Source organism: Arvicola amphibius, chromosome 12, assembly GCF_903992535.2.
Source record: "Arvicola amphibius chromosome 12, mArvAmp1.2, whole genome shotgun sequence".
Lineage (NCBI taxonomy): Eukaryota > Metazoa > Chordata > Mammalia > Rodentia > Cricetidae > Arvicola > Arvicola amphibius.
The window spans coordinates 155837047-155863287 of record NC_052058.2 but is presented as its reverse complement, the minus strand read 5'-3'; the positions used below and the strand labels follow the sequence as shown (position 1 = coordinate 155863287).

Sequence of the window (26241 nt, the reverse complement as noted above, 5' to 3'; positions counted from 1 at the left end):
CATGATAAACATCTCCAAAAATGTCTAGATCTCTAACTGAATGTACATATTAGTAATTACAATGGTAAAGTCATACAAAAAAATACTAACCTATGTACAAACTTCTCATAAGATATTTTAAAAACACAATTACAATTTATGTGCATACTTGATATAGAAGTAATATCAATTTAGCAATGAAGGCATAAGTTTTTCAGTTATAAAGCAAACTGAATTCTGAGAATTCAATGAGTTAACAAATTAAACAGAAATACACGTTTAAGAAGAAAGGTTGTACAATGTCCAATTGCTAACAAGAGCTTCTTCAAGCATCATTTTTATAGCCAAGGAGTTAATATTCTATTCCAGCATATATGTTTAAAGTAATTAATTGCAAAATGTCCACATCTGCAAAATTTTTAGTACAACTTATGAAACATCAGAAAATTAAACTCATGTTAAAAATTTTAGATGTTCATGGGCACACAGCTTTCAAAACTATTTTTGGTATTTTATGGCTAATGCACTTCAATCTGGTAGTTTCAGTGACCATATATGAATGGTTTATCTGTTTTAACGTAAATATCTTTCCTTCCACAGTTATTTCTTCAGGTTACAGACGCATCTATAACACTAAGATTCTTCAGAGAACCACAGCTTCTAAAAAGGAAAGATGCATTTGGAAATACTTCTTGTTTGAATAGTTAACATAAAATAAAAACTTTGAAAAAACTTCAATCTGATAATAAAGTATAAAAAAATTAATTTCTGAATGTAACCATTGTTAAATGTATTGGTGACATTCCCTTGTTTACCAAAATGACATGGAAAATCGTTTATTCCAGTTGCCTGGAATATAATATGTAAATAAATGTCCAAATAAAATTGAGTACAGAGATTTAAAAGTAGGTAGGTAAGTCTAATTCCATAACCATTTCTAAATCAATTTTTAATTTTTTGGTATTCCCTGCTTTTAGTGTGGTAAATATTTGACTTCATCCTTTGATTGAATGTTCAAATGACTGTGATTTAAAAACATATGGACAATTCATCTTTAAACATTTTATGGGAAGGTCCAGAAAGATTTTAATTTGATCTTCAGCCATATGTCAATTTTATGAGGTGCATTACTTACCCTCTGTTACATTTTGCTATTTCATCAAATAAAAGCTTCCACCGAGGACGTCCAATAAAAAGTCTACAATTCAGTGTGTGATATTTTTCTCCAATTATCTTCTGTCAAAAAGGAAGCACATGTTTTATAAGACATAGCTTTGAATAAATAGCACATTTCTCTTATGTGAATTCATCTGGACAATATCTTACTTCCCAATTGCTAAGACAGAAGGTAAGAAATGGAAATATATGAAGTACAACCATTTCAAAATGTTACTTTCAGTTTCTTTCCCTTTAAAATTCAATATCCTTTGGATGCCACTTTTATAAATTGCTGACATACCTAGATTTTAGTTATTTGTTTCATTTTAATAAATTCAAAGTAAGATAAAGAACAAATTCCAGTTCATTGCATACTATTAAATGGGCTCAAAATTAAATGCCACTGACATATGCTTGTATGTAAGTATAGCTGTCATATTATGCTCATTATATGAGTAAATTAACACAATTTAATCACAAATTTGGGGAATAACTGGAGACAAGACATCCCAAAACAGCAGAGTTCTAAATTTCTACCCTATCAATCAATGACTGTTGATGGGCTCATTCTTACAAATAAAAAACACTTCTTCTTAATTGTCAGTGAATAGTCACCTGAAACACACACACACACACACACACAGAGAGAGAGAGAGAGAGAGAGAGAGAGAGAGAGAGAGAGAGAGAGAGAGAGAGAGAGAGAGACGGAGGGAGGGACGGAGGGAGGGAGAGAGGGGGGGGAAGAGAGGGAGAGAGAGAGTTGATTTTTTTAACGGAAAAAAAACATTTGCCCCAAGATTCATCACATTTTATACAGATATTTGATATTTTTAAACACGAGTTAGACACTAAGAGCAGACATTGTCCCAATGAATTGAGATGACACAAAATGACCTGTAAGAAATGCTCAGCACACTCTCTTATCGTAAACAAGGCTGCGTAGTTCTTACTGTTTCTACATTAGATTCCTCTGGGATGGACCAAGTTTAATTGGGCATGGTTTTATCTTTGCTCACCATAGCAAAACTGCCCTCTATGGAAAAAGAATCACAAGGTTGTACACTTATTGCTGCCTTCTCCTTCGAGAAAAAGAACTTCAAATAAACCCCAAAAGCAAAGATGGAATCAAAAGGTTTGCTTCAGCATGCTGTGAGGGGAACTGAAAGGCACAACATGGTTGACTTCAAGGACAAGTTATGAGTTTTCTGGACAGATTCCAACAGAGGCTTTCCTTTAGGACACTTCTGCGCAAACCTCCTGCAGGAATTTTTTTCCAGCCCAGCTCTTCTAGTAAATCTTCCATTATCAAGGGGCTCATTTAATTAACAATAACATCCAGCCACATACCTGTATCCCATCTGTTTGACTGAGGTACAGCTGGATGTTGACATAGTCAGGTCTGTTCTCCTGCCAAAACTGAGAGGAACAAGATAATGAATAGACTCACTTAAGTTCTTTCCAAATGCTCAGGTTTTACCTAGCATATGCGATTCTATAACACAATAGATAATTTGGCTTATCATATTAAATATAAAAATAAAAGTAGTCATGGACTTGATAAGTGATTAATAAATACACAGACAGACAAGCGACAGGTGACAGGTTCTTATATTCATAACTTTCTCTGATCTAATGGTGATATTTAGGGATGATGATGATGGCAGAAAAAAAATATACTTAAAAATACAGTATAAGTCATGCTAAGCACCATCTTATTCTTATTAGTTCCCTCTAAACATCGTTCATTTTATTTTCTGCGAGGCCTAAATTTTATTCTATGGCTTCACTCATCAATAAACATAATTTTCATTTTAAAAAGCAATAGGGATATAGAATATACATCATAGGGAAAAATCAAAAGAATAAAAAGTAGACATGTACCCTTGCTTTACAGTCATTCACTGCCGACTTTCCTCGAGTAAAAGAGGAGGAGATAAGAGACAACTGGCAAAGAAGCAATCTAGAAAAAGTGAAACAGATTTCCTTTTCCTCTCCCACCTGGAAACCTTTATTCTACATTAACTATTCCAAGTACCTTCATATTTGGGTTACGTCACATAACTATAGAGTATTTCTAAGGTCCACTCACATTTTACTGTGTGTCACAATGCTCTTCTTTTTCAGGTTAAATAATTTTAGTGTATAAATATACTGTATTTTGTTTCTCCACCAGGCACATATGAGATTTTTGCATGTTTGGAACATTGTGAATGCTTCTAGAAACACTTTATGCGAGTCCACATCTTAAGTAACACTAGATTTGTACTTAAAGCTCTTTTTTTCCCCTAACATAAAGTCTGAAGTACCACACACATACAAACATAACGAATACACATGCATGCATGCAACACATGCACACAAGTCCTACACATGAACATGTGTTCACAACTCTATTGCTGCATTTCTTGCTTTTTCTTATGTTTTAGACTCCTCTACTATTAATCGATTGCATTAAGCAAATGACTGCATCGCATCACTTCCTTGAATGCTGGGTTCCCCATCTTGAATTTGCTACCAAGATTCTTGACTAATCAATCCATTCAGGTCTGTACCCCAACAGCATTCAGTTTAGTGGACACTCCTGAACTTACTCCTTAAATAAACAGACACTCTGTCAGCAACACTGATATACTTCTACGTTCCTTTCTTTTTGACCCAAATTGAAATCTCAGAGTCGGACATACTGCATGTTTACTGTTTTAGTTGTCTATCCTACTACTAATATAAGAAAGAAAAAACCTTGGCTGTATTTTGTTACCTTATATATCTTTAGATCCTAATCCACAATTGTCTGTTAATGATATTTGCTAGATGATAACAAGATTGACTCCATGTAGAAAAACATATTGCAATGAAGCATGTGAATAATAACCACTGAAGAACTTTTTACAGTTAAAAAGTTCCAACATTAAGGAATTGATAAGTCAGTAACAGTAAGCCATGGAATTCTCCACATCAGTAAAGACAACAAATTGGTTCTATGCTAACTCATAGAAAAACAACATTTATGATGTAGAAATAAGTTTTCAAATGATTTGAAGAAAAATATAAATATCATGCTAGAACTTTCATAATTCTAGTGATATAGGCTTTATAGGTAAATTGGTAAGAGAGATTTGACTTTTCTCAATTGATTTGAAGTATTTATAGCTTTATCTATATAATTTGTATCTATATATCTCTCTATACATAAATTAATATAAAGTGTTACTGATAGAACAGCTGAAAAACATATTCTATTATTTCTGAGTAAGAAATAAAAAATTGATTTTTAATCGTATACAGTGGATCATGAAACTTACTGACTATAATATTAAAACAAGAATATGGAACAAACTTATTATAACTGAGCTTAGAAGATGCTGTAGTGTCTGCAGTGGTCCCTTCATCCCTCTTCTCTCATCACTTCTAGCCATGTGCATACACATCTATGTGGAATGTTTTATGTTAAAATGCAGAAACACATGTTAAAGAATGTCACAGAAACACACATACATTAGCAAGTATTCATATCTGAGAAGATGAACATCTGATTTTATTAGATGTTACCTCTGGTTTTAGATTCAAAAGAACTTTTTATTCTACAATGAGTATTTCTTGCTTTTAAAATATAAAATATTTAGAAAATGAGATAACTAAAAAAAAAATAACCATCCTAATAGTACCTTGTTGTGTAACATGCAGAGCAAGTCTGCAAACCACTGGAAGGACTGGATGTCTCTGCATACCCAGATAAAGTACAGTCTTCTTAGCTTGTAGGGTTTCCAGTTGTCCCTTGAAAATCAAGAGTGAAGCTGTGACTGGAACTGGATGAACAATACAAGATTCACCTATTCTTGAACATTTTCATTTATAAGCAAACACTAAGAGATTAACAAAGGCACCCCAAACCCAATCACTTCCATGTCAGCACGCTATGCAATATATGCTATTACTGTCAGTTATGGTAAACAATGCATTGACTCTACGATGTCATCAACTGCTAAATTTATCAGTATTATATACATATCACCTGTTTCCACTTTGAGACCATAAACTGAACTATTGGATAAAAAGAGCATTGGGTCATGAGTCTCAGAAAAACAAGTTCTCTATTTCAGTGAACTGTATTATTGTGCAGGAATCAAAAGGTCATTCGGCCTTGCCCTCACTTTTAGGCAAAAAAACATTCCAGAAACTTGGTTGTTTATCCCTTTCTTAATACTCACTTAATAAAGATTTCACAACCACACACTATGTAATACATTCCAGTCACTCTCAATTCCATGTCTGGATGCCTACTTATGACTATGAAGCAGACTTGAGGTTAAAAAAATGTTCCTATTTTTATAATACTAAATATCAAAATAACTTGTAATACGTTGTCAGAAACAAATGATTTCTGGATTGTAACATGCTTATTTTTGTAAGAGTCTCCAACATGTCCCCAAATCACATCCAGTAGAATACTTGAAAATGAAATAAAATATTATTCAAAAATATCTTTCATTTATCTTTTGTGTTGAGACAAGGTCTAGCTATGTAGCCCAAGCTTATTTGGAACTCGTGACCTTCCTAACTAAGCCAAAGGAGTGTGGATGCCTCTGCTTCTTCTTCCTCCTTCTTTTTAAAACATTCCCTCAAACACTTTAATGTGAATTTTGTCTACTTGAGAGGAGAATGGTCATGATCCGGGAGCACCTTTTTTTGCTGTCACTGTGTGTTTTTATGGTGACGAATCAACCTTTGTTTATAATTCTGGAACTAAAATACTGAGAGTATGTCCCAGTTGGGCAATCTCAACTTTGACATTTCTTTTCTTCAGTTTGCTACAAATTTGCTAATGAATGAAGGGCTGAGGTGGTGAAGTGGTCATCATCTTCTCAAAGGAGCTTTCCCTGATCACACTCTTATAATTACCTCCAGACGTTTGTTTTTATAATCTATTTAACATTTTTTTTTTGCTTAAAAGTTTCTTTTATGAATTAATTTCAGACATGTATACAATGCATTCTGGTTCTCCCCCAATCCTATCCTCTCTCCCTCCATCACTATCATGTCTCTTTACTTCCCTATCAATTCTTTTCCTCGATTCATGACTGTTGGTTTTAAACGGTGCTCCATTTAGCTTAACCAGAGCCATTTGTGACCACAGGGTTGAATTAACCATTGGAGCCCGGTGGGGGGTCACCGATAGGCACAAAACTAAGGACATTGACTTTCTCCCCCTGCATCTATCAGGAGCATGTAGTTTGGCAATGACAGGCAGGAACACCGGCATCCCTCCTTCATCCATCCCTTGCTACTGATGTGCTCATTCTTCTGCAGATTCAGAAAGGCATGATTGCAATGGTTATGTTTTGTCCAGAAGAGGACATTTCAATCCTGGTCTCTATAATCTGTCTTCTTTCTGCCTCCCTGTTCAAAAATATTCTCTGATCCTTAGAGAGCTTTTCATTGGATTTGGTATTTTCAGGAACAATTCGCCGTATAAATGCATCCCTTTATTTTAAGTTGCTCTAATTGAATGTTGACTTTCTAACAGCAGAGTCTATGTTTCCATTTATTGTTTCACCCCCAGTAACTCTAAGATTAATTGGCACAAAGGCACCCCAAAGCAATTGTTCAGAGAATGGATGAACAATGGCACGACTGTGAGGAGGTCAAGCAAGAAGGCCTATGGTGAGTAACTCTTAATAGGAAAAGAAGATGGATTTCTTTTCCCAGTGAGCATGCTGGGTGCTACAGATCATATACTGTGAGTTACTGAATTTTTCACTTCACTAAGTGGGAGATGAAATGTCTTGAATAGCGAGTGAGAAAACTCTGTAGAGAACTATTTCATATATAAACCAGAATTATTTGAATATTGGTACTTCTCTGTTAAGATTAACAAAATAGATTAAAGTGGCATACAGCAGAGTGTTTAGTATCGATGCAAATGGAGTGACCCCAATGCCTCCGGCCACACAGAGGCTAACTTCATAGTTCAGCGACTCCTCAAATGGACTTCCAAATGGACCGTCAATGTACAACCTATAGAGATGGTAGACAATGAAAATAAGTTAATTTTCTATAACCTTTACTATTCACGCTGAACCCAAATTCTATGTACTTTGATAGCTCAGGCATTATCTCTTTGGTTCTTACAGTGAGAAGCCGTAAGCAATAAGCAATTTCTTTTGAACAATTGATAGCAAAACAAGAACTTTCTTCTATTTCTACGTTAACTAAAAGTTTAGGAAAGCATAGGAAAAAAACTATTCCTTAAAGTAGTGATTGGTTAAAGCTCTGGTAATATTCCACTATGACAACTTACATAATGAAAACACGTTTCTTCACTGTTTGAAACTTAATAGTGTATCCTTCAGTAGCTAGTACTCTGTCAGACATATTTACCCACATATACACATATGGACTGAAAATAAGAGAAAGCAGAAGAATCTAATATTGTGCCTCTCTTGCCCTAGATAAATTATTAAGTATAGGAATTAACAATGAAATCACAATAGAAATTGTCCTTGATCTGTGAGTGTTTTTGTGTGTGTGTGTGTGTGTGTGTGTGTGTGTACATTTAAACCTCCTCAACTGTAAACAGAAATCACAAATTGCCTACTTAGTATCCATCCTTTTCTTCATAGTAACAGAACATTAATTTTATTCAGGGAAGCGAATGTCCAGCCAAAACACCACATTTCTCAGATTCCATTCGTCTGTTTTGACTGTGTGGCTATTTTGGCAGATGTGGAACAAGTGAATTTGGAACTGGAAAGACTTATGAGAGGCTGTCTCATTTGGGTGCTGTGACTCTTCCCCTTCCCCTTTCCTTCTGTATCCCTGATGTCTAAAAGGTCCATTTTTATGTTCAAAGACTTTTCTGTGATTATTGCAGAATGTCCATATTTTTATGGTTTGTGTGATTTCAGCATCCTGACAAGAAAGAAAGATAGACCCTTGTATTTAAGACACTTGCATTGAACTGGCTTTTTACAGCCCATTCCTTACGGAGGGATAACTTACTCAGCCTAGATACAAGAAGGAGGGCTTTGGTCCTATCTCAAACGATGGGGCAGACATTGTTGACTCACCATCTCTGAGTAATGGATAGGGAGTGGAGTTGGGATGAGACGGGGAGTTGGGAGGAGGGGAGAGAGAGGGAACTGAGATTGGTATGTAAAATTAACAAAAGAAAAATTGTTTTTTTTAAAGACACTGCCATTCTATAACTTTTTTTTCCATTGTATTTTATATACAGAATACCTGTATAGAAGGCTGTCTACATGTCCTTGATGTTTGGAGGTCATTTAGATAGAAGGCCACTTAAGACTATACATGTGTAGAGTTAATGGTTAGGTGTCTGTTAAATGTCTGTAAAATAAAGTTGTTAACCAACCATTGTTTTTAGAATTCTGGCCTTCAAGATACTTAGTCATTGCTTATATTCAATGTTGTTAGTTTTTAATTTTCACACTAGTAGCTTTCTTTTCCAGGTATCTGTGAGTATATTGGGTCACGGGGACACTTGTATTTATTGAGCTCCAGATTCGAGCAATTTTCTATTTCTGGGACAAGCAAATGCCATCTCTCATCGTTGGTAACTAAAAACCATGTTTTCACCCAGAAACGAGAAGCAGACTGAATCTCTGCCTTCTTGCTGGAAGGATGTCATCCTAGAGATTCAGTGCCTCCATGGAAGACGCTGCGTGGGAAGGAAACGCGTTCCGTCTGTGTTTAACCAATCTGCACCACACTGCAGTGCCATTGCAAGGTTAACTATTCCCACTGACAGAACTAGGCTGTCCTAGGAAATACGTGTGAGCTATCCCGAGAGAACCCTGCAAATGTTGTTTTCGAAAAGTACTGTATCTAACGAAGAAAGAAATTAAAACCCCCAATTATCTAAACAAACAATCATCAAAACTGATATGCCTAATGTTGGAAGACACCCTAATACTACATACCTTATACAATTCCATATGTCCAATTCTTTGTCTACTGAACTCATATCTTACATTTAGTCAGCAGACATGAAATATGTGTGAATTACTTGTATGATGATGTTTTTTATTCAAGACCAACAATGACTTGAGCTCTACCCTATAAATCTTTACATCTTCACCTATGCCACATTGAATGAGTTAGATAACAAACAGATTAATTGAATGCATTGATACTTTAAAAGAAGAGACCATTTTTGCAAATTTCAGCAAAAATATTTAGACTTTATTTCATCAACAAATAAGTGAGAGGAATCATGAAAAAGACCTTTCTGCTATTTGTCTGCTTCCAAAGCAACACCTTCTCCTCCCTCCCCACATGCCTATTCTCTGGTGTTTTGTAATAGCTTTGAACAGGAACACTAGAACTTGAAGTTCCAGTCATTTACTAAGAATGAGATCACCGATGAGCTACTTGACCTTGCTAAACTCCATTTCCATCAAAGAGACAAGATGTGATGAGACAGGGAAAACCTGTTAGGAATTGTAGAACGCAACACAGACATCAGAGATCATTTCTACATATGACGTCCGTGTATTTGTAGCATGCCATTGGGATGATGCACAGCACAAGCAGAAGAGGTGGACTAAGCTCAATACAAGTTGAGGACGGTAAGGATTTGCTATGATGGGTCTCTGAGAATCAGTTGCTTTTCATTAGAAACACTTTTAAAAATTTGTTATAAATTAATACATATAAATGAGGTCCCATGTGATATTTTGAAAACTGAATTTACTATGAAATAGTTAAATCAGCTTAGTCACATAGAATTCAAATGTTTATTGCTTTACTATTGTGAATATATTCTGAATCCTTTCTACTATCTTTAACTATATGGCACCCAATTCCTACAGTCACCTGACTGCCCAGCAGCATAGAACATCTGAGTCAATGAACTGCAACTTAGTATCCACTGCTCAATCTCCCACCCTGTATGCACACACACACACACACACACACACACACACACACGGCCCAAACAATGGTGAAGGTAAAATATTACAAAATCATTAGTGACTGGTTCCCTGATTGATGAGGCCTAGTTTTTTTTTTTTTTTTTGTTTTGTTTTGTTTTGTTTTTGGGTTTGTTTTGTTTTTATGAGAGTTAGAAAGAGATAAGAAAATAACTTAAATCTAATTTTTTACACATTAACTTCAATAATGTGCAAAATAACTTGGTTTTCACTTATGAGTAGCAGTAACCTTTAGTCCCAGATTTTACAATTACGTTATATGTGACAATATCATGGATATTAAATGCAAGTGTTCACTTTTATAAAACTGCAGTTGAGCATTGAACACATTTTTAAACTTCAGTTGATAAGTGATCAAACGTGCTTTTATGAAGAACAGCATATCTAAGAGAAGGACCTACATATTTCCATGGTTCACCCCAAACTACATATGTATATTTTACATTTTAATACATGTTTTCCTTAAATAATTTCACTTCATGATTTCTAAATTGTGTTGTTTGTTACGATGGAGTTGATTAAACAGTCAGTTGAGAGAGTTCTTAAATGTATTCTCTCCAGGCACTTGCTGTTGCCTCTCAAGATCAGACTGATATTACAATTGCCTTGGACATTTGAGGAGAAAGTTTACGTGTAATTAGGAAATGTCCTTACTAAGTTTTTAAAGCTGATGATAATCATCACACTTCTGACTCCCCAGTCCCTTCCAAACACCACACCGCTTGCTCCGAAGACTTTACCTTTCGAATGCCATAAGCAAGTGTATCTTTTCCCAGGATCTATAATTTAATGCTTCATGTAAGTAATGTGGTATTCCTGGTCTGCCTTGTATCACTATAATAAAATTCCTGATATTGGGAAATGTATTCAGAAAAAAAAAACCCATCATATCAAATTTATATTTCTACTTCATTATATTCAATACACATTTCTACTTTTAGAACCAAAGAAGCCCGTTAACATGGAACTTTGACATACAACATACTTTAAAATATTGATATTGTTACTAATGACAAACATTTATAATCGGTATACAAACATTTCATGCTATTTTAAATGCATACTTTAAAAACTACATATCTTTTTTTTTAAAACCTTTTTAAATGTTAAAGAATTGTTATTTTTATTTGTGTTTGTGTTTGTATGTGTGGGTGTGCATGCACATGCATGTCACTATATGTCACAGATATGCATTGGCCTTGGAGGCCACAAGAGGCACTGGAGTCACATGTGATTTTTTTTTTCTTGAGGCTTCTCTTCTTAAAACTTTTAAACTAAGAAAATCAACAAATACTTAAGTTTTAGCTCAGAACCTAAAACAAGATATCATCAAGATAAAAACTGTTTATTTAAAATTTAATCTGTTCCCGAAGCTGCACTAATTATTTTATATATACCTTCGCTGTAGAGTCACAAAATAACTTAAAGTAGGCATAATAAATTTCCATTTAATTGTAATGGGAATTTAAACGCCAAAACATCGAGTAATTTTCCCTAGACCACAACCTCTACTTAGAGAAAAGATCATTCCTAAATTTCTTTTGAATCTATCTCCAGCATTCCTTTCCTTAATGACTAGACATGAATCATACCAGAAATCACTTATTATGGTTAGGAAAATAAAGGGCATGTAGTCTTAGACCATCCATCAGGTAACAATTTCTTCTTCATCTGGGAGAAAAATGATTATGATTAACTACTCCCCGGGAGAAGAGGCATTTGCAGTTTAGATCACTCAAGAGATAATTACATCCGTAAAAGCCATAAAAGTGGCCAGGGAGCATTCAAAGACTGAGATGGTCTTCAGAATCTGTCTTGCTTTAATGGGTTGTAAACTAACGTGCGAATTGGAATTTCTTGGAGGACTTACTAACACACGCAGATCTGGGCCCTACCCCTAGACTCTCTAGTCAAGGATAATATTCTGGATAAAGGCTAAGGCATGCAGCTCTAACAGCATCCCTGACATCCCCAGCAGAGCTGTGCTACTGCAGATGATGATTTTGCATACAGGGAACATGGGAGGTCCTGGAAGCCCATAACATTTGGATCAAAACTCTGTAGAGGGCAGGAGACTTAACTCAGTGGTAAAGTTCAATAAAACACTTGCCCACCTAGGAGCCACTGAGCCTGGAAACATGGAGATACAAAGCAAACAAGCACAGACCTTGCTAGAAGATTTGGATGGCAATATCGACGTAAGGAAAGAAACACTGCTAGCAAAATGTTAAGTAAGCCTTCATTCATCACTGAAGGAACTGGAGGATAAAACTTTTCTGGAGTGGAACTACCAGAAACAAGCATATTCTTGAAATTATATTCTTATATTCATTATGAATATGAACATTTAATTTAAGAATGGCTTTAACTTTCATTTCAGTACTCATCTATAAAACAAACTTCATCAACTAATTTTGAGGCTATGGATTAACTCTGATATCTTTCTGTTTGGCAGACTGATGAACAATACTCTGTTAAAAGTGGGTGGTTTCTATCATGGGACTTTTAAGATTTCTTTTTCTCTTCTTTCCATGTTGGGGATCAAAGCCACAGGTTCAAAACACGCCAGGTAGCTATCACTTTATCAATGAAAGACGTTCAACCTGGATTTTAAGATCTTTACACAAAGGAAGAATTTCAGGATAATCTACTAATCAAAAACAATTCCCCAACCAAGAAAAAACTCACAAACCTAAAGTCCACGGACACTGAAAGGTGTCTGGCAGGCAATAATGACAGAGCTGGACAAACCAGCAAAGCCTCTCAGGGACGCAGATGCTAAGTCATGCGTACATATCTCTTAGACACGTGTGCATCCTAAGAATGTTAGAGGCATCAGGCAAACCTCCAGCCAAATGACTCACATGGCTCCTCTAGAACCAGTTCTTATGAGTACGTCTGAGTTACTCTGTCAGCCACTTAGGTGTCCTCTTGTTTGTTTATTGGCTTTGAACTACCAGCTTCTTGACTTGTCGTATCTCTCAAAGAGAATCTTCAAATTTTAGCAATACTTCAGTTTTTGGAAAATCATTTTATTTTAGTGGTCTGCTAGTGTTCAAAAGCTCCAAAGAGTATATTTTAATTGTGAGTTGAATGATAGGGGCTGTGGGACTTACTACCTGATAATATTAAGAGAATAACTCCCCTTTTGACATATTGCTTCCCTAGACTAGAGAATACCAATGGCATCAGAAATACTCATGATTTGATTCTACATACAAGTCCAAAATTTACATTTTTAGCTCTCTCGTCAGCAAGGCATTAGAATTCCACTGGTACAGATGTCCTAGTGTAGGGAGAAGTCGACAAGGGACAATAATTCTTGTTTTGTCTTTTCATTTTCAAAAGGTTTATTTTTGAATTTTGTGTGTTTATATGTCTGTGTATACGTGTGCATGTTGTGAGTGCAGGGGTCCTTACAGACTGTGGTGAGCCACCTGATGTGGATACTGGGAACCAAACTTACATCTTCTGCCAGAGCATCACATCTCGTAACCACTGAGTCACTTCAATCATACCAACAATGTAAGTCAAAAAAAAAAAATAGTCTATTTGTTGTAAAGAACATCATAGGTGTGGCTATGGAAACATCCAGAAGAGCATCCATATCACATAAGCAGGAACACAACAGAAAGGGCTTCAACACGACTAATCATCCCCCACACACATCCTATGAACAGGACATTTTTCTTGGGAAGCACAGTCATCCCTGCAACAGCATCAAACTTGGAAAATGGTAATCAGACCGCGCACAGAGCTTTCATGCCGCTTGGAGGCAAGGCTTAGGGTTGAGGAAGTGCAGAACAGAGAGAGAGAGAGATGAGGAATAGGATGAGAACTGACTTCTTTATACAGGCCAGGGAATTTTACATCCAGTTCTTTAATACCACAAAGCTGTGTGACATGGAATGAGGACAGGCACTGTGCCTTCCTCAAATTAATGTAGCAAGGAAGCATCTTTGCTATTTCCGATCCAAACACAGGAGTTAAGAAAGATAGTCACAGAAACTGTCAGTCATTTCCTATCATGGGGGCAGGAAAAAGAGGTTGCAGTCATTTCTCTCCTCTTCACCCATCTACTCAGTCACCACTACCTTTTGTGGACTGTGCCTCCTGACATCCCATGGTAGTCACTGAATACTTCATATCACCAGCACCTCATGGATCCTTTATGGCTTGCTATCTGAACGTGAAAATTTTGGATGGCGATTATGTTATCCTAAGACCATGCTTCATGTTTACTTTTGATCCATGGTAAGTGGATAAAAATATAGGGTAACTTTTATTCCCAATGCTTAAAGCCTTCTCACGATTCTCCACTGTCATCGCAACCAAGTCCAAGTTCCGTTAAATAACAGACCAGATTGAGTCATCTCCATTTATCTTTATATTCTGCTCTCTAGAGTGTGCCTACAGATGTATGTACTGCACAGTTATTGTTAGCTGGATGTTCCCCTCAAGCATTTCGGTGGCTTCATATGCTATGCACTCTTGGTTTTAATTAAATAACCTCTCATCTGGACATTTTACTTAAGGACAAAATTAACTTTATACACTTTGCTTCAAAATAATTCAATATTTCTCCACATATGCCTTAACACATTGGTATGATTTAGTCATTGAGCTTTTCCCTCTAAGAATTCGAGCTCTCTAAAATACATACACTGTACCTTAGTCATTTTTATATTATTGGTAGTTATGATCAAGTGTTATGTGGTATGTATTCAATACATATTTGATGAATGGTTAGATAAAAAAATGGGTGGATAAATGAATGAGAGCCTGTATAACATCATTAATTATAATTTGGAATAATAGAGATCTGAGTTTGAAAATCAATGACACCACGTGACTTGGTTATGGTACTATTTTCTTCTCAATCCTTTGACATAAATTACTGGAAAATAATAATAACAGGGAAATAACAAAGATTTCATGGAATTATTCACTTAAAGGTGTAGTATAATTCCTAACACATAAATATATTCTGTATGTTACTAACATTTCGTTATTATGGGTGATAATAAAAGTTTGGTAAAAATATATATTACTCTTAAACAAACAAAAACTACTGAAGAGGGAGAATTTTCTAGAAACAGAACTCTGAATACAGAGAAGGGAAAGGAAGACTAACTTGCAAAGCGATGAAACCCGAAAGGTCATCTGAGGACTTGTGCTTTAGAGATATTACACAACATTATGACTTGAAGACATTTTTAAGCAGCCAGTTGGAAATAAGATTGGGTTGAGACATAGATTTTACTATCCAAATAATTAAGGTTGTTCTTTGGCACTTAAGCAAAACAATAATCCTGACTTCTGTTATGAATAAGATTCCTGTTTATAAGTAGTGGGTGCTTATCTAGGTGCTTAGCTTCTCATAGGACTTAATCCATGTGAAGAGAAAATGGAAATAAGTTTTTCCTGCATTTGCACAATACTTTGTACACATCCACACTAAGCCTTCCAAAGCTGCTGGGTCATGTTTTGTGGGCTTAATTATCCACTTAAACTTCCACTCTAAATTATGTCAAATTTCTTCAAACATTTTGCACATATACGCTGTTTTTATAAGGATAGAATATAAATATAAACATCCTCCAAATACATATCATAAACCAACATCTTTTCAGACATCATGATGGTGACCTGAACAGAGACTGAGAAATCAGATGTGTTACTCCTATTTATTTCCTCTAATCAGCACATCCAAATGTGCTTTGTAGTAAGTGTCCTTTTCCTTTCTTTGAATCCTTTGTTTTATTCTCATAACCGCTACATTTATTCTCACTGATAACATTTACAGAGTAATGTCTGCACTTGACTTCTGGAGAACAGGTGTCCCTATTTTTGACAATGGGTCAAATGAGAGTCCATGAATACAAGAACGTGATTAAGAAAATTTGTTATAATTTAGAACCATGTTTCCCAGAATTATTAGAAAATGATTTTCAAATGACTTTCCCTCAATATTTCTTTCATTCTGTTTCTGTCTCTCTTTCACATACTCAAGCATACACTTCATTGATGAGTCACTTTTTTCTACCACATGAGTTTATTTTACCTGAAGACCACATTTTCATATTCTCTATTTTTTGTTAGATAGATTTTTCATCTTCAGAGAATGCTAAAGATTAAAAGAAATCATACAAACTAATGAGAGTCCACCCCAAATCCCAAACCCCAAAACATGCATTAGCTAGAGTATTATGAGCCTATGTTGGATATGATAGGCTTCATAGATATTATCCTTTGTAGGTAATATATTGTAGACAAGTTGTTTTTTAACCTTGTGTTTTAGGTCATAAGGCATATTTTTAAACAAAAAAGGTTTATTGCAATTAATCAGCAAAGGAAGTAGAAAACTAAGAGGACAATCTCTATGGAAATACACGTTCTTTAATTTAAGGAATAGAAAATAGAGAATAAGATTAGGAGCCATCCACTGATGATATGGCATGACTATACAGGAGGCTCATTGCTTGCACAGAGGAGCAACTTCCCAGTCACAGCTCATTGTAATTAGAAGCAGAGCTTGGTCTTCTGTATCACTTTAGAGGAGCCAAAGATCAGACATTACAAGCGAGATCCTAAGTAGTTCGGCTAGGTTACTCAGGATCTTTACAAATCCCACAGGACAATTACATTTTGCTTTCCTTCAGCCAGCATCTGGAGGTTCTCTTCTCAGCACCCAGCAAACTCCCGTTACTTACTTGGGATAATTTCTAGACTGAATGAAGGGCAGAATCTCAGAGTCTTGGCCAGAAGGAGGGAGTAGCAAATTTCGGAATCGTTCTGTCAAAAAAAAAAAATGTAATTATCAACTGTGAAAAATTCATCTAGAGAAAAATTTCACAATATAATTGGTTTTCTTTCTACTCTCTGCATGTATTTCATGAATAAAATAATAACTGAAAATATTTTTAAAAGTATATTCTTTGGTATAGACTTGTAAAATCTTATCACTGAAACATCAGAAAACACACAATGACATTAAATATTAGAGATGTATACCTGCTATTACTTATATGAATTGAAAAATATCAATCATAGCTCTCATGTTATGTGGCAGGCATTTGGCAGAAATGAGTGTCATAAGATCAATGTTAGGACTAAACGACATTATACACTGTTGATAATACAGAACAGTTATAAGAGCTCGTAACAGTGATTTAGGGTTATCCTGGAAATATGAACTTTGCATTGACTATTGTTAAGTCTTTCTAGTCCATACCGTGTAGCAACTTTCAGTGTGACTGGGTAGAAAGCATGAGGGTATGCAAAGCAACTTTTTTAATAAAAATCATAAACACAGAAATATCTAAATTTCTTATAAACATGAGACTAAGAAACCTATTATATTCGGATAATTGAACACTCACTAATAAAAGTAAACTGAATGCTTTTATTTGTAAATAAAAACTGAATCATATTATAAAATTTTGAGGATGGGAATGCACAAAATATCATTTTTTTTTGAGATAGAAAGCAATAAAACAATGCATTGTGTCAGCACAGTATATATAAAGCCAAAGAAACCAATGAAGGCAATGAGGCAGTCAATTACATTTCATGGTAACTTTACGAAGAGTTAGATGTATTCAGTAATAAAGAAGCAAAAAGGTCATTGTGAGTAATTTTTAATGCTTCATATGCACTAATGAATGTTTGTCAATATTTCAAATGTACTAATTATATTACCATGATAACTGAATGACTGAGTTTAGAGTAGTCAAAAGAGGAGAGCAGGTCATGAACCAAGATTTAGATGAACGGATTTTTGGGCATTTAAAATTCATAAGGAAGGCAAGGAGAAGATATGACAGAGAAAAGAGGTATGAATTACGTTAAATGCTACCTTAGCAATACTAACACTGCCTCGCTGCCTGCATTGCTGAAGTATTTACTGTAGCCAAACAGGGCAAGGTAAACCATCATGATTCGTTGGAGAACAGCTGAGTCATTGTATCAACCAGTAAATCTAGAGAATGATCAAATTACACAATCAAGCCGAAGTAGTATGCCAACCTAAAATGCCAATACTGCTCTAAGTCCATTGCCACTAGAGGTGAGCACTCTCCCTGAAATACGAAAATCTACACTTGGCGACAATGCTCCTTCCCAGTTACTGTATGTTACATAGATAGTCACTTGTAAGCATAACAGAGGCCACAAAGGATTCCCGAGAGAAGAGGCACACAACTTCCTTGTACATGTTCAACCAGAATCATTTCGCAGGTTTCCATAACTATTTTTGTCTTTGTCACTCAGTCTTGACAGCAACACACTTGGAGGCGAAGCAGTGGGATCCAAGAATGGCCTTAAATTTTCTGGTTCTATTTTGAAAAGTAGAATCCCGAAGCTGAAGCGCTCATTTTTTCCTGTTGTATTTACTCTTTCATTTAAATCCACATTTTTTGAAAATTTACCAAACATTAACTACTGTTGGGTTGTTATTTTTAATCTATGAAGTTACCATTTGTTCCAGTAGGGTAATATCAACTATTTTTAAAATTTGTCTGCTTTCTTCTCTTAAAAAATCTTTCTTTTACTATGTAAGATTATAATTAAATCATTTCCCCTTCTCTTTCTTCCCTCCAATCCCTTCTATTTACAACACTTGCTCTCTCTCAAATTTATGGCATCTGTTATTTGATGATACATGACCCTGCCTTTTATTTTAAATGAGTACTTTTCATACTTTTATTATTCAAAATCCTTTTCTAAAACAGAACCTGAAAATGAAACTTAAGACCAAAAGAAATCAAGAAGTTGATTTACCATGTAAAATGATGTTTTCTCTAAAACGTACAGCAGATTTCACTGGGAGCTACAAGCATGCTCCGAATTTGGAGGCTGATTTCCAAGCTTGCTTAAAACGAAAATGCTTCAGCCTCTCAGACGCCTGCCATGAGCTATCAACTACCATCCTGTCCTTCATCTGATTCCACAAGAAACATGCTTTGATTTTTCATTTGCCGAGAAAAAGTAAAATGCCAAACTCAACGTGCTTATTCATCCGACACATGATTTTCTTAGAAAATAGCGGATTCCCAACACTACTGCTCATGCCTTTCACAAGGCATCTTAGAGGAAGTTGTTAAAGCCACTGACAAGAACCAAGGGACTCGCTGCCATGATGCTGTGATGAGCTGACTAATGAGGTAGAGATGTCTGGGGTGATTTTCCACCAGTCGGGAATTCCTTAATTGACACGAGCTTCTACAGACTTTCAACTTCTTATTTCTCTCTAATTCAATCAGCAAAACGGGCCTGGTGGAAACCTATACATAATTACATTAATGTGTGCAGTATAGGCAATCATTTATGACTCAATATAGCTATTCAAGAACAAAATTAGAAAGAATATCTCCCAATTTAGAAATTTTGTTTTGATATATTTACTATGCCCCGGTTTCATGTTACCTTTAGGAGAAACTAATCAATCATCCAATTATTGGCAGTGTGAAGTATATGAACTACAAGGATTTGTTTGACGACAATAAAAATCATGGGAATCGTTTTTTACCGCCGAGTAGTATTCTAATATGTATATATTCCACACTTTCTTCATCCATTCTTCCACTGAAGGGCATCTAGGTTGTTTCCAGGTTCTGGCTATTACAAATAATGCTGCTATAAACATAGTTGAACAAATGCTTTTGTAATATGATTGGGCATCTCTTGGGTAAATTCCCAACAGTGGGATTGCTGGGTCCTGGGGTAGGTGGATCCCAAATTTCCTGAGAAACCTCCACACTGCTTTCCAAAGCAGTTGCACAAGTTTGCATTCCCACCAGCAATGGATGAGTGTACCCCTTACTCCACAACCTCTCCAGCAAAGGCTATCATTGGTGTTTTTGATTTTAGCCAATCTGACTGGTGTAAGATGGTATCTCAACGTTGTTTTGATTTGCATTTCCCTGATTGCTAAGGAAGTTGAGCATGCCCTTAAGTGTCTTTTGGCCATTCGAACTTCTTCTGTTGAGAATTCTCTGTTCAGTTCAGTGCCCCATTTTTTAATTGGGTTCATTAGCATTTTAAAGTCTAGTCTCTTGAGTTCCTTATATATTTTGGAGATCAGACCTTTGTCTGTTGCGGGGTTGGTGAAGATCTTTTCCCAGTCAGTAGGCTGCCTTTGTGTCTTAGTGACAGTGTCCTTTGCTTTACAGAAGCTGCTCAGCTTCAGGAGGTCCCATTTATTCAATGTTGCCCTTAATGACCATAGAACCTTCACCTGGCGTTGGATGGAGAAAATGACAGAGCCCCACATAGGAGCACCGGACTGAGCTCCCAAGGTCCTGATGAGGAGCAAAAGGAGGGAGATCATGAGCAAGGAAGTCAGGACCATGAGGGGTGCGTTCACCCATCGAGACGGTGGGACAGATGTAACAGGAGACCACCAAGTCCAGTTGGAATGGGACTGATGGAACAGGGGACCAAACTGGACTCTCTGAATGTGGCTGACGGTGGAGGAGGACTGAGAAACCAAGGACAACGGCGATGAGCTTGAACTCTACAGCATGGACGGGCTCACTGTGAGCCTTGTCAGTTTGGTTGCTCACCTTCCTGGACTTAGGGGGAGTTGGGAGGACCTTGGACTTAACATAGTGAAGGGAACCCTGATGGCTCTTTGTCTTGGAGAGGGGTGGAGTGGGGGTATGGGTGGAAGGGAGGGGAGGGAAGGGGGAGGAGGAGGAGAGGAGATGAAAATTTTTTATAAAAAAGAATCATGGGAATCTATTCCTGTTACGAGAACGAAATATTCCTATCGCTACCAAGAAAAAGAGGAAGATGAAATGATTTAAGAGAAAAATTGACAGTGTTGAATTATATCACTTTATAACCTAGGAAGAGTTTTTGGTTACAAAACTTAATTAGTCTCATTCAGTAACAGCAAATAAGTTGGAAGGAACTTATTTCCTGGAGGGACCCTGTTAGGAAGATTTTAGCAACTTCAAATAATTGTGTTTCTATAGATGGTCTTTTTTTCATGTTTCCCTCACCATTATCTCCAATATGAAAATGAATTATTGACTTACTTTGAATACTCAAACACCACAGGCAAGAAAGGAGAGTCATATAAAGCATCTCTCAAAGGTGACAGTATTGCCACAAAATGAGACATTTATTGCATTTTTATTAAAACATACAATTTTATCCTTTTTCTTTTAATCTTTATATTACATTCAATTTGGCAGTTTTGGTTGTCTTTCAAAAAGCACCGAAATCAAATCCTTAAAGAACACTGAAGTTTGCCATCGTACATTTGATCTTAGTTATAAAGTTAACTGGAGTAAGTCAGCCATGGTGGTGCACACCTTTAATATAACACTTGAGAAGCCGGGGAAAGAAAATTGCAAATAAGGCTAGTCGTGGCTACACAGTGAGATTCCTTCTTGAAAATGCATAAGAAAACAAGATTTTAAAATGGGAAAAATAGGGCTGGAGAGATGGCTCAGCGGTTAAGAGCATTGCCTGCTCTTCCAAAGGTCCTGAGTTCAATTCCCAGCAACCACATGGTGGCTCACAACCATCTGTAATGGGGTCTGGTGCCCTCTTCTGGCCTGCAGGCATACGCACAGAGAGAATATTGTATACATAATACATAAATAAATAAATAAATAAATATTTTTAAAAATAGGAAAAATAAATAAAGGTATATAACAGGTAATATTAGAAGTTGTGTTGTCAAGGAAACAGAAACTACCCCCAGGCAATATAAAATGAAACTGTAAAATTGATTCTATCATGATAACTTATCAGATCTTACATTAATTTTTTTTTACATAGAAAGTATTATGTCAGTACAGATATGTGAAATTTGGTCTTTGTAGTCAACCTGAATACAATGAGAGCTATCTAAGATTGCTAAAATGTCACTGTGTGCCTCAGGAGGCATTTTCAAAAGGATCCACATGCGAGAAAATTGGAGGGTTTTGGTGGTGAATGCATGGCCGAAGGGTGGAATGTTAGTGGCATTTTCCAAGAAGCTGGAGCCTTGGCTGAAAAAGAGGTCTGAGAAAGACAGTGTCTGTAGTCTAGGAACCTTTTCTTTATCTAAAAGTTGGAATTTTGCTGCTGCCACTACTCTCTAGCTTCTTAGACAACACCAGCAACTTTCCAATGAGCTTCAACCTTGCCTTGAGATTGATGAGTTTCTTGGATAGGGAGATACGTGGTTCTGCTGTAGAGTCCAGACAGCAGTTGTTAGATCACCTAGAACCTGAGGTATAAGCCAGTCCAAAATGTAATCCCATTTCTGATCTCTCAATGTGTCATATCATATCAATCTATCTATCTTCTATTAATCTTTTATCTATCATCTGTCATCTACCATCTATCTATTTATCTATCATCTATCTAATTTCTATCATTTGCCTATTTATGCATATATATATACATGCAAATTCTTTTGGTTCTTTTTTTATACTGTGATCTTTTTACAATAATTTTATACTAAAAGATTAAATTATTTTACAATGCTGACAAATCTTTCTTACTGTATACTTCACAATACTTAAACTCAAGAGATTATAGCAGAAATGATATCTAACAAGACCTTTGATATTCTCATCACTGCAAAGACACAAGAAGGTATCATTGTGACATGGAAATGTATACATTCGATTGTTTATAGTGGTTATTTCATAGTACATGCCAAATGTTATATTGTATACCTTGACTATACACAATGAATTTATTAAATACAGTTAAAAATGTTTGTTGGGAGCAGTGAGACCCCAGATCCTGAATTCCTTGTAATCCCCTGATCTGAGTGCCTACAGCTTTTCTGAGCATGAGACCTTCAGGAGTTCCTGATGGCAGAGTGGTTTCTGGTGGGTTTGGCTGGGGTGTGGCTATCTCTATATAATCTGCCCCTGAACACAATAAAGGGGGCATTCTTGGGGAATTCAAGGATGACCCCTGTCGCTGTCTCTCTGTCTGTATGTGTCTGTGTATTTTAACCTCCAGCCCTTTGCCCGAATCTCGCGAACTGGGTGCCAGCGCATCGAACGCAGACACGGGGGCGCGGTGCGCGGCAAACCTTAATAAGTAAATCACTCTCTATGGAAAGCATGAGTTCAACCTGATGTCTTAATTTTAACTCAGTAGAAGTGTTGAAAGAAGGCCGCTTGTTGGTTCCTGGCTGCTCAGCCCCAAAATAATCACACATAAACTATATTAACTAATTTATTTCTTGGCCCATTAGCTCTAGCTTCTTTTGCCTAAAACTTACATCTTAATGTAACCCATCTCCATTAATCTGTGTATTGCCAGGTGGCTGTGGCTGTCTAGAAAAGTTCTGGCGTCTGTCTCCAGTGGGGCTACATGGCTTCTCTCCTTCTCTGACTCCTTTCTCCCAGCATTCAGTTTAGTTTTCTCCCTGCTTACCTAAGTTCTGCCCTATCAACAGGTCAAGGCATATGGAAAATTAAATGTGGATGATTTCAGTGTACTGAGGGATTCTCTGTGAAATTTGCCAATACTAGGTGAAACACACGTGCATGCTACTAAGAAGGACCAAGGTCAGGAATGAACTATTTCCCATATTCCAGATGTTTCATAAGCAATCTGAATTGTATATTCAGATGCTCAACTGTTAAAACAAAGTCTTCTCAGACACAGATTCCTTGGAACAGGTGTCACTATCTGATACGGCCGAGAGGTTGGCACAATGCAATTCCCTTCACTTTTATAGCATGATCCAAACCACTCTTTTTACTGGAGGCCTTGAACTCCCTTTTGAATCCATTCTTACTTAGAATTCCAAGAGGAGAGCTCGATTTCCCTGTGACATTGTATCTGGTACTCGGTGAGGAAAAAGTAAAGTATAAGAGACATGGGCATTATAGAAAGACACCCACTTATTCGTCAATGCTAACTCTGTTATTCTGTAAGCTCAGAACTGCAAACTTTGCTGAACATGTTTCTTGAACAAGTTGGTTATTAAGAAATAATATAAAAGAAAGAGAAAAGAAGATTAGTAAAGTTTTAGGATATCCATAGAAAAAAAACCCTTCTAAGCCATGGTACTACAAGACAAGCGAAATAAATTTGATAAAATTCTCCCTTTTCTCCCTCATCAATAAAGGCCACCAAACCCTAATGGAAGACAGTTGAGAGAAAGATCAATATTTAGGGAAGCTGGAAATTCCTTCACATTATACATTTGTTTCCCTCACACAACAAAACATTTACTGAATGGTTATTATTTGCACATTCTATGAACAGAGCAAATTCTCATTAAGGCGACTCTGCTTACTGCAGAAACAAATGCTCAAAACAAAAATGATTTCACATTTGTTATAGACATGTGTTGATGGGGTTTTAAAGGGAATTACACAATTACTTAAATTACTTAAAGAGGGAAAGAGGAACATTACTTCTAGTAACTCAAAATTAATGGTTTTCAAGTTTTGATGTTTATTTTCCTAGGAAAAATATGCACATTAATCTTAGCAAAACCAATTACTTCTAACAATGGAAATTAAAGGGCAGACGTAGAGACAGCCATATAAACTAAAAAGAGATAGAGGATAAATTTGCTGTTCTGAAGAATTTTTTTAAATCAAATAACTCTGTTCATTGCCATGGTAACTAGGGCTGAACAACAATGGCTTCTATTTAAAGTATTGCTTTCAAAACAACATTAAAAGCATCCATAATAGACTACTTTGGATAGATCAAGAAATATAGATCTAGAAGAAGAACATTTTCTTTTTACATCTATAGCCAAACCTTCTCTAACAAAACTCAAAGGGAAATAGACAACAATTTTAGAATAAAAAAAAATGTCAGCTGCCTGTTTGGATTCTTATGAAACGTCCTTTCCACAAATATCAAGGCCATTGTGCAAACAATACAAAACAAAACCTTATTCTTCTGTCTTCTATACAGGCACACAAAACAAACTCAAAACATACTTTTCAGAAGACAACAGAAAGGTGATGCATGTGTAACCAGAGCTAGTAACTGAGTTATACCAGCTGAACCTGAGAAGAGGCACTACCTGCCTGCCCTGGCCATAGCTCCTGAACTACATTCCTTTTAGACTCTCTCAACTATATGAAAATGTATCTATGTTCACCACTACTTCAGATAGAGGTAAGATATTAATTCTAGCCTTTGCCTCTCTGAAAAGATTTATTATGTGGCATCTATAATGGGCAGAGAAATGATTAGAAAGAATTTGTGTGTTGCAGGTAAGGAAACTAAACATCAGGCAGGACCTGACACCCCACAGGTCTGCTGGCTAGCAAGAGGTAGAGACAAAACCAAACAGAAGCATTGCAGAATCAAATTGTCATCCAGTATTTTTTTTGATTTCTTGGTTTGCACAGTTTTCTTTCCAGACAAAGTGCTCTGTTCATTTGTCCTTCCTCCCTTTTTCTTCCTTTTTTCCTTTTTAAAAACAATCCTTTTTTACATACTAATCCTAGTTCCCTCTCCCTTCCCTCCTCCTTCTCCACCTAGCTTCTCCCCATCATACCCACTTCCAACCCACTTCTCAGACAGGATGAGTACTTCCACCGGGAGTCAAGAAAGTCTGTCACATCACTTGAGGCAGGACCAAGGCTCTCCCACCATCTCCCCGTATCTAGGCTGAGCAAGGTATCCCTCTGTAAAAGGAAGTTTCTGTCTCACTTGGTGTGATAGCCATTCAGTCCCAAAGAAAGACACAGGGGCTTATATTAATCATAAACTCTGTGGCCTATTAGCTCAAGCTTATTATTATTATTAACTAGCTCTTACAACTTAAATTAAAACACAATTCTTGTCTATGTTTAGTCACGTGGCTTAGTACTTTTTCTCAGTAAGACATTCTCATTTTGCCTCCTCTACATCTGGCTGGTGGCTGACTCTCTGCCCTTCCTCTTTCCAGAATTCTCTTTAGTCTGGTCAGCCCGCCTATACTGTCTACCTGACTACCAGCAAATCAGCATTTAATTAAAATAATAGAAGTGAAAATCTTTACAGTGTAGAAGAGCATTATTCCACAGCATCCTTCTATAGAGAATGGGCTCCAAAGAGCCAGTTCATGCACTGGAACCAGTATTTTTCCCTTTCCTTCTAGACTAAGGATTACATAGCGAGAATAAACCACACCTAACATCTGCATGACATAACACCTGCTACATTTAAGCGCCAC

At 36.3% G+C, this 26241-nt stretch overlaps 1 protein-coding gene across 1 annotated transcript in view; it reads right to left on the bottom strand.

Moving 5' to 3' along the window:
- Positions 1-26241, bottom strand: part of Nox4 (NADPH oxidase 4) — a 109589-nt gene that overhangs the window by 13479 nt on the left and 69869 nt on the right. Inside the window, exons 13-17 of the mRNA XM_038313789.1 lie at positions 16802-16883; positions 7033-7152; positions 4803-4911; positions 2485-2553; positions 1115-1215 (exon numbers count right to left, since the gene is read on the bottom strand). Of these exons, the coding sequence (XP_038169717.1) occupies positions 1115-1215; positions 2485-2553; positions 4803-4911; positions 7033-7152; positions 16802-16883 (481 nt within the window). The remainder of the gene's footprint in view (positions 1-1114; positions 1216-2484; positions 2554-4802; positions 4912-7032; positions 7153-16801; positions 16884-26241) is intronic.